Source organism: Manis pentadactyla, chromosome 7, assembly GCF_030020395.1.
Source record: "Manis pentadactyla isolate mManPen7 chromosome 7, mManPen7.hap1, whole genome shotgun sequence".
Classification (NCBI taxonomy): domain Eukaryota; kingdom Metazoa; phylum Chordata; class Mammalia; order Pholidota; family Manidae; genus Manis; species Manis pentadactyla.
This window is the reverse complement of record NC_080025.1, coordinates 108,448,909-108,463,355: the sequence shown is the minus strand read 5'-3', so window position 1 is coordinate 108,463,355 and position 14,447 is coordinate 108,448,909. Positions and strand designations below refer to the sequence as shown.

Sequence of the window (14,447 nt, the reverse complement as noted above, 5' to 3'; positions counted from 1 at the left end):
AGGCAAATAACCTGATTAAAAAATGGCAGAGGATCTGAACAGACACTTCTCCAAAGAAGAAGTTCAGATGGCCAACAGGCACATGAAAAGATGCTCCACAGTACTATTCATCAGGGAAATGCAAATTAAAACCACAAGGAGATATCACCGCACATCAGTTAGGCTGGCCAACATCCAAAAGTCAAGCAACAACAAATGCTGACAAGGATGTGTGGAAAAGGGAACCCTCCTATACTGTTGGTGGGAATGTCAATTAGTTCAACCATTGTGGAAAGCAGTATGAAGGTTCCTCAAAAAACTAAAAATAGAAATACCATTTGATGCAGGAATTCCACTTGTAGGTATTTACCCTAAGAAAACAAGATGTGAGATTCAAAAAGATATATGTGCCCCTATGTTTATCGCAGCACTATACAATAGCCAAGACATGGAAGCAACCTAAGTGTCTATCAGTAGATGAATGAATAAAGAACATGTGGTACATATATACAATGGATATTATGCAGCCATAAGAAGAAAACAAACACTACCATTTGCTACAACATGTGTGGAGCTAGAGGGTACTATGCTCAGTGAAATAAGCCAGGTGGAGAAAGACAAGTACCAAATGATTTCACTCGTTTGTGGAGTATAACAACAAAGCAAAAACTGAAGGAACAAAATAACAGCAGAGTCACAGATCCCAAGAAGGGACAAGCGGTTACCAAAGGGAAAGGGGTTGGCCAGGGTGGGTGGGAAGGGAGGGAGAAGGGGATTAAGGGGTATTAGGATTAGCACAAATAATGTGGGGCGGGGGGCACATGGAAGGCAGTATAGTACAAAGAAGATAAGTAGTGACTCTATAACATCTTTCAATGCTGATGGACAGTGATTGTTATGGCATCTGTGGTGGGGACTTGATAATAGGGAAGAATATATCAAGCACAACGTAGCTCATGTGAAACCTGAGCATAAGACTGTGTATCAATGTTGCCTTAATAAAAAAATAAAAATAAAAGAATAGCAATCATACAAAGTATGTTCTCATATCACAAAGTATGGAATTTAAGTAGTAATCAATAACAGATAGCTGGAAAATCTCCCCAAGTATTTGGAAACTTAAGAACACATGTCTAAATAACCCATAGTTCAAAGATATCTCAAGAGAAATTATAAAGTGTTTTAAACTAAATAGATAAAAAATCTAACTTACCAGTTTGTGTGGGATGAAGCAGAAGCAGTGTTCAGAGAGAAATTACAGCATTAAGTGCATATATTAGAAAACAAGAAAGATAAAAATCCAATGAAGTTTCCACCTTAGGAAACTAGAGAGAAAAGAACAATTTAAGCCTAAAGCAAGTGGGAGAAAATAATAATTGTTAGTGGAAATCAATGGATAGAAAACAGGAAGACAGTGGAGAAAATCAACAAAAACAAAACTTGGTTCCTGGAAAAGATGAGTAAAATTGATAAATTTCTAGCCTGACTAACCAAGAAAAAATGAGAGAAGACACAGGTTACCGGTATCAAAACAAGCATGGAGATGATGACCTCATTGGAGCACATTATATGTATGGCTGAATTTGGGTTTATTCTGTCAGATTCCTCTCCCCTTAGAGGGGATAACAAAACAAACTGAGTAAGTGACACTTCCAACTTTTTTTTTAATTGTCATAGCACCCACAGAAGTTGGAAGGGATAAATAAGATGGATAGACAGACTGATGAGTGGATGGATGGATGGATGGATGGATGGATGGATGGATGGATGGATGGATTGATGGATGGGTGGCGGATGGATGGGTGGTGGATGGATGGATGGGTGGATGGGTGGTGGATGGATGGATGGATGGATTGATGGATGGGTGGCGGATGGATGGGTGGTGGATGGATGGATGGTAGGTGTGGGTGGGTGGGTGGGTGGATGGATGAATGTATGGTAAATGGGTGGTGGATGGATAGATGGATGGGTGGTGGATGGGTGGTGGATGGATGAATGGTTGGATGGATGGTGGGTGGGTGGATGGATGGATGGTGAATGGGTGGTGGATGGGTGGATAAATAAATGGGCCCACTGTTATAAGCACATAGATGAGACTGCAAATGGAAGCTGCTGTTTGTGATTCACTAGCCCCGATGTTCCAGGCACCCGCAGGTTTTCCAGGCTGCCTTGAGGGCTGAGAGAGGTAATATCTTTGCTAGCCTGGCTTTTCCATTTGCATGCACATGGAAATTATTTGTCTTGTAATGTTAATAGTGTTCGTACATCTGATTCATTGGGCAAAACATCAAAAAGGAGAAAGGGAACCCATAGTCAATAGAATTTACTTCCTCAACCCCCTGCACCCATATGCCTTCTCCCAGGACTCTAGGAGCCTGCTGCTCTCTGCCCCTGGGACTTCTGGGTAAGCACCGGGAGACCCACAGCTTAAAAGGAGAGTCAAAATGTGTCCATAGGAGCTCTGTCAGTGCATGGTATGGGCAGCAACTAAGGTGTGTTGTTTTCCCAAGTAGAGGGTAGGTTTTGACATTTTGTGCCATGGGACTTTCCGTTAGCTTCATGAATGAGCAAGGCAAACTGAGACATTAGCATCCATAAAGGAGACACTTTGTTAGTAGCAAAATACTGGCAACCGATGGTACTTCCTAGTCTCTCAACATCTGATATTCTGGGCACTAAGGGAATAGAAAAAGGAAAGAAACTGATCCTTTCCCTTGAGGCAAAGGCATTTGTTCAGAGTCATTCACTCAGCATTGGAGCCCCGGAGATACGATGAGCTCTGGGCATAGAGTGGCGAACAAGGCCAACACGACCCTGTCCCCCTGAGGCTTAGAGTCAATGTGTTTACCGAGTCAGCACAAAAGGTGAATCTCTGTGGAGACAAAAAGTGCTGGCTTCTTCACAGATAGATTAGGAAATTTCTGAGACTTGAAAAGAATTGGTAGGAGTGAATTGGGAGAATTTGATTTTTAAGGATTAAGGATTCTAAATTCAAATTCTGTAATATAAAATATAGTTGCTTTGTGTTTTTTGAAAGTAGGTATTGCTGGTGCTTATCACACTTAATTTGGGGCTTATATATAAACAGCCACCATGTTATCATCAGAGAGAAGACCTAACCAGATCTCACTGATACAGACAGGAATATATTTGACATAACAGAAGCTTCCCTTTTACCAGGTCCAAGAATTCAGCTTCTATTTTTCCAGTGTAATTTATGAACCTCAAATAAGAAGCAGATTCTACTAGAAGCTTATATTCTAGCATCAGCTTGAAAACCCTGGTCTTAACCCAAAAACCTTTTATTGAGATTTACTTCATTCATCAGTCATACAAATACCGTATTGAATGTCTTCTTTATACCAGGTCTGTGCCAGAGGCTAGGAATCCAGAGGTAAATCAGACCTGGCCCAGGTCCCTGGGTGTCCAGCAGATAAAAGATTTAAGTATCAACCTGCAATTACAATCAAGCATCGTCTATTCCCCAGTAAATTAGACTCAGAGAGAGCCTGGGAGAGTTTAGGAAGGCTTAAAAAGGAACCGATCAGGCGGAGAAGTGAGGGGAACACTTACTAGGAGGAGGAAAGAGTATATGAAAAGGCACAGGGGCCTTTCAACATATGCAAGAGCATCCTCTGATTGAGAAACACTGATTTCAGAGCATAGGATTGATGGAGACAGAGAGAAGAAAATGGGTTGGAAAACTATTAGCTGATAATGCTAAGATAAGATGGGGACAGAAAGTTAATAGCTGCCTGAGGAAGGCAATACCCGCTATTATGTACTACAGAAATGAGTGATTTTTACCTTCTAAGCCAGAAACTCAAACTCATAGATATATAGATAAGCCACAGTACGTTATAACTAGGATGTCTATTACTATTTCTATGGCCATCTTTAATGCACACACATGCCAAGTTATCTGTGTCTTTAATCAAAATGCCTTGTGGTCAGTATGACCTGGATAGATGGTAGAGAACCAACCCAGTTAAGGTCAATGCAGGGCAAAATGCCCAAATAGGCAAGTCACCCAAAACAGTTTAAGGAATGGCAGCCAGTGCTGTATACTGAAGATACATTGTATAAAACTCTACTCTCATATTCATTCAGTCTACCATTTGACCCCTGGAGGATGGTGGTCCCAAAACAACACATCATTCATGCTCAGAATTTCTCTGAGCATCTCCTGACCCAGCACACCTTGTCACTGGCCTCAGGTGTCAGAGTGCAATAAGTATCAGAAGCACCTGGGTCTTGGGGGATCTTCAGGGCCTCCTGCCTCCTCTACCCCAGAACTCACTCATCTCGGGCCTTCCTCCACATGGTGAGGTGGGAGGTGTGAATTAGTGGAACTGAAGGTAGAGATAAGCTGTCCTGGACATCATTTTTCACTGAATTAAATCCAGAGGGAGTAAAAGACCTTAGGTAGTGAGTAGCACAACCTCAGAGCTTCAGATGTCTGAGCACTGTGGTGTGTGACCAGAAGCCCCTGAGGGGGGACACTGCCCTAGATCCATGACTGCTCTCTCCACCACCTCCTGACATCTCTCTCCCTCACAGACATTTTGGACAGGTGGCAGCTTCTGGAGTGTTAACCCACGGAGTACCACTGCTCCCTGCCCTGCAGCCTTCCTGCTCAAAGTGCTGAAGATCTGACCTCCACCAGTGACTCAATGACAGCAAGCCAGAGATGTCAATAAAACTCATTATAAGTGATGGCAGCCTTTAATGCAGGCATGTGGTTCAGAGAATTAATTCCTCCCACCCCTCCCAGGCAACTTTGGTAAAATTAAAGTGGGGATTGACATCCTCATGAATTTCCCATTTCCTGCCTGTGTTTATCAGGAATCTAGGTCATGACAGCTGTGCTCATTCACGCCTTCACTGGTATGTGCCTTAGAAGGGCAAAGCCCAGTGCTAGCAGGCCCCCTCCCTGTTCTTCCTTCTCCGTGCTCCTGCAGAAGAGAAAATGTCACTCTGACACTCTGGACTCAAGTGACTTCGGCATCTAGTTGAGAGGCTGAGTCTGGGCTCTGGCAGTGACCACATGACTATCATCAGCAAGGGAGTGATCACCCGAAGCAAAGCAATTGCCATCTATCGTCAGCCCAGAGATCCGTTCATGAATTTCAACTTTGCATGTTGACCTCCCAAGGTCACCCACTAGCTACTGCAATGAACTGACTGTTCAAAAGCAAGACCTGCCCTCTACTTTCTCTCCAGTCTCTCAAGTATTAAAGTTTTCCTAACAAAGGTTAGAAAAGACAGTATCATTTATATTAATGTTCCTAATCTAAGAACAATTCTATGAATTTATGAGGTTAGAGTTTAACATTTTATTGACAAAAAGTTTTAAGTTTTTTGAATGAAAAAAAATAATCAACTATGATCCCCAAACCTTAACATAATCATTTTCATTCCATGTATTCATGTCCAGTCTCTGTCCACAGGTAGACATTGTTCATAATGATCAGTATGTAAATAATTTCCATCTCTCCTGCTTTTTTTCACTTACGATCAGGTCTTCACAGTTATCATATTGAATGGCTGGCTGAATACATTTCTCTGGGTGGCTAATTTGCGGTTTCTGTAATGGTTTGCCCTGAGAAAGGAGGACATTTATTTAGTTTCTATATTATGTTCTTTCAGATAATAATGCATACAGCTTCTGCTTGCTTAGACTGCTAGGTCTTGATATGCTTTGCCTACCTGACTCTTTTAAAAGGGTGACACCAATTTATGGTACTCTGCGTAGGGCCCATGACCATTTTCATTATAAACTAAAAGACCTGAGAGAGATGCCAAACTTAATGGAAAAATTATTTTTGTTTGTTTTGGTGACCTCTTTTTTAATATTATCTATCTTCACTGGTCAAAGCTGAATGGAGACTAAGGAAGAAAAAATGAAAAAGGAGGAGGGGGTAGTTTTGCAGAATAGCTACCATCTCTGTCAATGACTCAACGTTCTTTCCTTCACTTTTACTTCTGGCAAGGTGAGGAGGCCGTAAGAAAGTGAGATACTGGTAGGTCTGAGCTTGTAACAAGAGCTGCTCCCTCTCAGTGAGGGGACAGCTGGAGGGGAGCCAGACACAGATGAACTCCACGAGAGCCACAAGTGGCCCGATGGTTGACTGTGGCAAGAGAGGTGTCCAGCCACTGCTGGGCTTGCAGAGTTCACTTTGGAGGAATTCTTTAACCCATTTGAAATTCTGAAACCTGGAGGTACTGGCCTCTCTTTCTGCCTTCCCCCTTTCCAGGGCATTCTTGCTGTGAGTTAGCAGCCAAAGGCAAAGCCTCTTGACAGACACTAAGGCAGGGAATGAAGGGGAGGGATCTGCCACCCTAAGATAGAATGCCTCCTGGGCAGGTACTGAGAGGGCAGCTTCCAGATCACAGCAGGGGAAGAGGGACAGTCACCAACGGTGCCTAATGACACAGAGAAGGAAGGTAGAACACCACATGTGGCTTATAAGGATACATGGAATTGATGTGGGTACACTCGGCCCTTCCCTTCCATATTGGAGCCATTAGGCTCCAGGGTGTGTGATGATTTCCATCTTTCAAAGGTTGTGTCCTGCTGATGGCTCAGGCCAGTAGAATAATCAATCCTTATATCCAAATTGTACAGCACATACAATCTGAGAGTTGTATCCTAATGTACATATTAAACACTGAAAGCCTTGGCCAAGACCATTCAGCTACCGTGCAATGTGTCACTTAGTCCTTGGTCTTGTGCATCTGGTTCATAGTCTGCACTCAACAGACATTCACCAATGAATGAACTCAGATATTTTGACATCAGGCCCATGCTTCTCCTTTATATCCTGCAGCCTCTTTAGGTTAAAGTCCAGTTTTTGTGTAGCCTTTGCTCTGCAATAGCTCAAAGACCAAAGGCCAGGCATGTTATCTAAAGATGATGGGTTCACCCAGAAGTCTCATTACTCCTAGAAAGCTTCCATGTTTTAGGTAGTTCATACCCCTGTGTACATGGATTTTGGGGGACAACTAGAGGTAGAACATCCCTTAATGCTGCTGATGGGGATAAAGTTCACTGTTCTTCATGGTCTCCCTGGAAGGGAGACGCTGAAGAAAGGCGAGTAGCGCAGCTCTGGCACATGTGGCTTTGAATGACTCACTTCACCTCTCTAAGCTCTTTCCCGTAAAGGGGAATGATAACACTTGCTACATGAACTGTCTGAAAGTTAAATGAGATGGTTCCTGCAGACCTGCCCTGAACAGAAAGATGTGTCATGAGCCCTGAAAAACATGCTCCTTCCCCCACCAGCCTCACTGATGCAACTCTTGTGTGGACACGATGCAGGCCTACCCCATGCTCTGTCTGCAGCCGATTGTAATTGCAGAACAGATGTGCCCATTTTCCTGAATGTGGTGTTGGCTCTAATCTCTTGCAGGAGGTGCTTGAACTTGCTTTCTCGATCTTGTATGACTCAAACTGCCAACTGAACTTCATAGCTCCTGACAAGCATGAGGTAAGTGGGGTTCATTTATGAAAGAATGTCACATTTTTTTCTACAAAAATATTGAAAAGAACGAAATTTTATTTTTTTAAAACTCCTGCATGAGAAAAATCATGAGCAAAGAAACATGGTGTTGACTTGGAAGAGAAGGGAAACCTTTTGAAAAACTGCCAGTTAGAACAGGTTCAGCTTCTTGATCAATAGTCCATGGTGAAGAATAATCAGAGAATGTGCAAATGCTTCATACTCAGCAAGGACATAAATGCTAACCCAGAGGAAGAACGGCCCTGGTTATAGCTTTGGTTTTCACTGAGTATTTAGTTTTTTGTCAGGATTTTCTCAAGATAAACTTATTTCTATTTTTTAAAACATTTGATATAGTTTTTCTACCATGTTTCTTTAACTTCTTTTAAGAGGTTTGGGTCAGTCTCTGTTGTTGGAATTTTATTTTTGAGATGCTCTTATTCCTTTGTGACATCTTGTTATATGTGTAACTTGTTTATCTCCTTGAAGCACACTATCAGCTACATTTAAAATATTTGGCTTATGTTTAGGAAAGTGCATTTGTGAGGTGAAGTAGCTATGGTTAGTTTAACTTCTACTCTTACAAATTAGAAACCAACATCATGCTTGAAACTCTCATTCTTACATAATACCATTCAGATTTTTGTTTTACGTGTGGTTGCATAAATAGCTTTTAGAAAAGAAGGGAACATTAAGAGAATCTAACTTTTGTTCCTCATTCCCCTAGGAGGCTTAGCTCATTTAGAAGTTATTCAATATCTGGTTTTCACTGGTTTGAAGCTTTTGGATAAAATTGTACATTCCAAAGAGAAAGGAAGGATTAGAAACGAATCTTGCATTTAGAATGGTGCTTACACGTAATTTCTGTGCTATTTGACATTTATTGTGCAAAAGGATCTGACTTTGTCCTCATCTTCCTGAGAATAGATACTGTGTCCTTCCGTTTCTCTTTTTAAATAAAATTGTGGTTGTTCACAGGCCACCATATTCAAGACGTACACAGCTGTACAGAAAACCACTTAGATCATTAAAACTGTGGATGTTATTTAAATTGCTATGCAGGGCTATTTACCCCAATGTCCATTGATTCCTGATAAGGATAAATGTTCTGGGATTGCCTGATTTTTATTCATATCTGACACTTTTTATTGATATAGAGAGAAGAAAAATGCTATATGCTTATGAACACCTTTAATTTCTTCAGATGACTTTCATATCTATTACCTCATTTTATCTGCATAATCACTCCATAAAATAAAAGTTCTGTTACAGATATTCTCATTTATCAGATAAGGAGAGACAGGCCTTCCAAAATTGAACACCTCAATAATAGTAAAGATAATAGTAGTTGTAACTAGCCTGGATTCCTCTGTGCCAGGCACCATTCAAAGCTGTATGTATCTCGCCTCACTTAATCTCTATGTAACTCTAAAAATGGACTAATATTATCCCCATTTTATGAAGGAGGGAAATGGGGCCCAGAGAGGTTAAGAAACTGGTCCAAGGTCAAACAAATAGTAATAGAGCTGGGATTTAAACCAGGGCAGTCTTGTTCCAGAAAGTCCTTCTCCTTGACCCCAGCGCTGCATAGCTAAGGAGAGAAAGCAGGACCTGCACTCACAGCTCCCTGCCAGCACCCGCCTCCCAGCTTCAGCAGTCACCCGCTTGTGGTCGTTCTGGTTTCTCTATACCCCATCCACACCAGATTATTTTCAAAGGAAATCCAGCTATTTTATCATTTCATTTGTAAATATTCCTGTTTGCAGCTCAAAATAATCAAGAGTTCATTTGGAAACAACTACTATTATCACACCCAATGTTGTAATATCACCATATGCAATTTTCAGATTTCTCCAATTGTCTCATGTGTATTTTTTTTTTTTCTTACACTTTGCTCAGGTCAAAATAGATCAAGTAAAATGTGTGCATATCAATTGGTTAACACATTTCTTCAGTTTCCTGGAATCTGTAGGTTCCTCTCTCTCTCTCTCTCTCATGAGCATGGGTATGTGTGTTTTCCCCTTGCAAGGTACTCATGAAAAACCAGGTCATCTGTCTGGTAACATTTCCTATAGTCTAGACGTTGCTGGTTATAATTCTGTGTATTAGTTTATGATGGCTGCTTTAACAAATTACCACAGATTAGTGACTTAAAACAACATAAATTTATTATTTTACAATTCTAGAGGCCAGAAGTCTGATGCAGGTCTTTCAGAGTTAGAATCAGTATACCAACAGGGCTTCCTTTCTGGAAGGATCAGGGGAAAATCCATTTCCTCACCCTTTGCACTTCCAGAGGCCGCCCACATTCCTTGGCTCGTGGCCTCCATCTGTCTAAAGTGATGGCGGGCTGCGTCTTCAGGCTGCATCATTCCAGCCTCGTCTTCCTTAGCCACATCTCCCTCTTCCTTTCACTTCTCTCTCACTTCTCTTCTGTTTCCCTCTTCCCCTCTTAAGGACCCTAGTGATTACAATGCCCTATGAGCATAATCCCAGATAATCTCCTGATTTTAAGGTCAGTCAATTAGCAACCTTATTTCTCTTTGCCGTGTACCCTAATATACTCAAAGGTTCAAGGGGTTAGGACACGGTCTTATGTGAAAGGAGAGTAGTATTCTGCCAACCCCAAAAGCACTGTCATTTCACATGTTTATCTGTCTCCTGTATTTCCTATTAAGTGGCAGTCATAGGATTAATTGAATTCAGGCTCAACTTGAAGCAGCAGTGGTATTGTGTTCTTCCATGGTGTCCAGTTGTTTCTCTTTGGGGCATGTTAGCAGCCTTTGATGATTATTGCCTAGATCATTGGATCCATTAGACATTGGAATTCTATAATCCATTAGATATCCCAATTCTGTTATTCCTCCTTCATCTATTAGTTGGATGGTTACATAAAGGGAAACTGGCCTCATCATATTTAGTTACCCTGAAGTTACACACTTTATATATGCTAGGCAGGGTAAATACTTCATTCCCTTTACCAGTTTCCAAAATAGTGGACATCTTCCAAAGGAGACCAGTGAGGGGTTTTTGGTGTCTGAGTATATCATTATGAAGTTATGGATTTAAACATATTTGTGGCTCAGTAGATTATAGTTACTGTTACTAGCAGTGTCCAAATTATAATATAAAGTAGAAACCCATCGCAATTGGCTTCTAACTCCTATCGCCATGACCTCAGATGTCTTTGACAACTTTCAGTCATTTGGGTGTGGAGAGGTACCCCAGGCTCATCTTCTCTGTTTCCTGCCTATTCTCTGTTATAGGCACTTGTGACCAGAATCTGGGCATGGGTGGACTTATTACTACTTGGTTGGTCATTATTTTTAGACCTTTTAATGAGCAGAGCTAGGAGTTATGCTTTTTTTAAGATAAAACTCACCAAGCTTCATACTGACACTTCCAAGTCAGGTTTAGTACTATAGTTTGTATTTATTGGTCGATACACTTTTTAATAAAAATTTCTGTTCCTGTTGCTTCTCAAAAGAAAAGCACCATAGAAGTGCTCCTGTGGGCCAAATTAATCTGTACTAGGAAGCTGTCCAGGACTGGAAAGGCTGTGTACAAAGATCAGAAATCCCCAGGACTCAGGGATTTATGATGAAACATGTAAGAGCTGAAAGGGGCCTTAGAGAGTACAGAGTTCAGTGGTACCCATATCTGGGGGAACATCAGAATTAGCTGGAAGTTTTTCTAAATAAAATTTGGATCCTTTCCAAGATCCAAAAGGTCAGGATCTCCAAGGTAGGACCTTAGTATCTATTTTTTATCAAGGTTTATAAGGAAACAGAAGTTTAGATGTATTCAGAATCTAAGGTATTCATGAAGGCACTTACATGTCCAGAAATCCCTTTGCATTCAACTGATGTTTATCTGAGTTAAATGCTTTGGCTGAGGTCATATAACCAAGGTTCTGCAGTGCAGGGCTATACTACTGAGACCTGGGCCTCATAATACACCTCAGATACACCACGGGTGTATTTTAAGATCCTCAGCTTAAAAAGTGGTGCCACCAATATAGATTTTCATCACATCACTACGACAAGATTAGTATAATGTTTGTAGTCTTGTATTACTTTCATGCTGAGATCAGCTATCATATTCAGGAATATAACCCTGATAACCACAGTGCAAGGGACAGGTTATGTAGGGTTTGAAATTTCACCTTGATCCAGTGAAGGCAGGAGAGGGAGGAATCCAAGAGCATATTGCAGAAGGAAGACCACTCAATGGAAAGAGCAGAGCAGTTGCTATCGGAGAGGTCCCATGTCAGACTAGGACATCCTAAAGGGTGAGCAAAGCACAGCATCCAGAATGTAGGCAGTTTTCTGAGATGCTGGCAGGAGAAGCTAGGTCTGCCACCAGGAATCATGGCTGTAATACCAGGCAGGGCAGGGCAGGGTTCCATCCTCTGGGAGGAAAACTAACAAGAATGAGGCAGGTCCTTAGAAAATCAAGGCAGTTCCTTTCCTCAGGGAGTTCATAGGCTATTGGAGAGCAAAAGACATGATGAACTTTAATGAGAGGGGAAGAACCAAATTTTTAGCTGTGTTCTATAGAAGGCTTTCCAAACCAGGTGATAACTCCCAGGGATCAGGCTCCAGAAACCTAGAGGAGAAAAACCCTGAAAACTGGAGATCCAGGCAGAAGAGGTTCCCAGGCAGGAAACAAACCCACCTCCCATTAAGATCACCATTTTAGCCATTTTGTCCACCAGACGCTGGGCAACAGAAGGCTATTTCCTAGCCCTTTTGCTGAGAAATGCAAAGGTGGAACTACCATTGCCTCCAGGGTGGGATTGGATTGTCATTGTGAGTGCTAGGAATCAGATAGGATAGGCGAGGAAGAAGCAAGCTTGACCTGATGGTGAATCCAGGGGTGCTGGGATATATCCTACCAATGCCTTAAAATCATAGACTCACTGGAGGAATACTAGAGATATTACATTGCATAGTCATAAAGAATGCAAATCCTCCTGCTGTTATGTAAGGAGGCATTATTTGTACACAGAGATACAGGCACTAGAGTCAGATTGCCTAAGGTCAGGTCTCACCCTCTCCACTCACTACCTAACTCTCAGCACCTCCATTCCCTCAGATGTAAGACAGAGATAACTGAAGCCTCAACTTTATAGAGGTGTTGTAAATATTGAATAACAACATAAGCAATCCCTTAACATAGAGCCCAGCCAATGTAGAATAATCAGTGTTAGCTGTTGTTAAGACTCCTGTAATTGTGATCAGTAGTTATCAATGTCACCTCCTTTCCCACCAGTACTGTATCTGGACAGACGGGCTGAATGCACTGCTGGGGAAAGACATGATGAGTGACCTGACTCAGAATGATCTGGATACCCTGCTCAGCATGGAGATCAAGCTCCGCCTCCTCGACCTGGAAAACATTCAGATCCCTGATGCACCCCCACCAATCCCCAAGGAGCCCAGCAATTATGACTTCGTCTATGACTGTAACTGAAGTGGCCAGGCCCAGAAGCTCCCCCCTCCCAAACTGGAAAATCTAGCTAACAAGAGAGAAGAATGGAAACACACCTACACCTTGGAATCCTCTGTGGCAAAGCTATGGGTCAACATTTTTCTTTGGCCTTGCCTCTAGTCCTGGCATTTCTCTGCCCCTACCTGGCATCTTGCTCACCTCCCTGATTCTGTTTCCAGACTCCACTGCTTTAGGTCACTTCCCATCGCTGCAGGCATCTGGGGAGAGAAGAGCAAAATCCACCACCCAAAAGAAAACCAGAAGGCCTTTCCATCCTCGTCCCCAGCAGACATGTCCTCCCTTCCTGGAGTGTGAAAGCCAGCAGCACCAGACTATTCCCCAGAACCTGCCAGCAGACCTAGGGCAGTGCCCCAAGGCTTGTGTCTGGAAGAAACAGCCTAGCTGCTTGAGAGGACCAAATACTGCCTCTTGACTCCCTCCTTCCCCTCCTACCCTGCCTAGAGTCAGCTCATACCGCCAGGTCCATGTGAATTGAAATCTGCTTTCAAATGCCCTCCCTCCACCTTCCTGGCCTTTGCCTTGTCCTGTTCCTCTCTGGCTCCAAAAGCAACAGCAGCCTCATCCTAGTTCTCGGCAGCACTGGGTCTCCAGACACAGTCCACAGGCCCTGTGCCCGCTTCACGTCCGCACTGTGACCGTGACCAACCCTCTCCCCTGCCAGCTAGTCTGGAATTCCTGCCCCAGCCAGACCTGCCTTCTGCATTCCCTCCCTCTCTCCCAGCCCCTTAGCGGGAGGCGCTGGAGGTGAATCGGTGGCCACGCTCCCTTTCTGATACACTAGACCTAAACGCCCGTGTACCAGGCACTTGCTTCTAAGGGTTTGGGGTCACCTTCTGGGGGGCTTGGCCACAGCACGGGTTCCACGGGGCGATCAAGCTGTCAGACGTCCACGTTTACATCACTGTCGTTATTACAGGTGTTGACAGTTTGCAAAGGTTTGGGGTTGTCATCGTTGGTTTGTCGTCGGGTTTTATTTTCTTGCTTTGTTTTTGTACAAAAGAGTCTAACATTTTTTGCCAAACAGATATATATTTAATGAAAAGAAGAGATACATAAATGTGTGTACTTTCAAGGTTTTTGTTTTTTAATTATTTTAATCCTGAACATCTTCCTGAGAATAACATTCCCTTCAACATGCTGTGGAATAAAGTTACTTGTGATGAGTTGCGGAGCTGGAGTTTTGATTGGGTAACAGGGTCTTGCTGCTCAATTGTCCACATTCACTGTAGGCTTGTTAGAAATGCGGCATCCCTGGCCCCACCCCTGGCCCGCAAGATGAAGTGATTCATGTGCACACAAACTTTAAGAAGCTCTGGCCATGCAGACTTGACCATGGCTAGGTCACCACAGGCTCTGAGATTCACAAGGCATATTACCAAATGCTACTTCTGAGAGGATCCTCTCGATTCATGGGGAAATCAGACTCTCTATGTAAAAAAAATGCATACTCAT

At 42.7% G+C, this 14,447-nt stretch overlaps 1 protein-coding gene across 9 annotated transcripts in view; it reads left to right on the top strand.

The window, feature by feature from the left end:
- Nucleotides 1-14,158, top strand: part of ELMO1 (engulfment and cell motility 1) — a 507,053-nt gene extending 492,895 nt beyond the window's left edge. For 8 of the 9 annotated variants that reach the window (XM_036897341.2, XM_036897344.2, XM_036897340.2 and 5 more), the window contains 2 exons: nucleotides 7,392-7,469; nucleotides 12,756-14,158. In XM_036897341.2, coding sequence (XP_036753236.1) covers nucleotides 7,392-7,469; nucleotides 12,756-12,956 — 279 coding nt within the window. In that variant the 3' untranslated portion in view covers nucleotides 12,957-14,158. Of the gene's footprint in view, nucleotides 1-4,539; nucleotides 6,877-7,391; nucleotides 7,470-12,755 lie in introns of those variants that run through there. The other variant, XM_057504661.1, reaches the window with a different exon arrangement.
- Nucleotides 14,159-14,447: the final 289 nt, after the last annotated feature.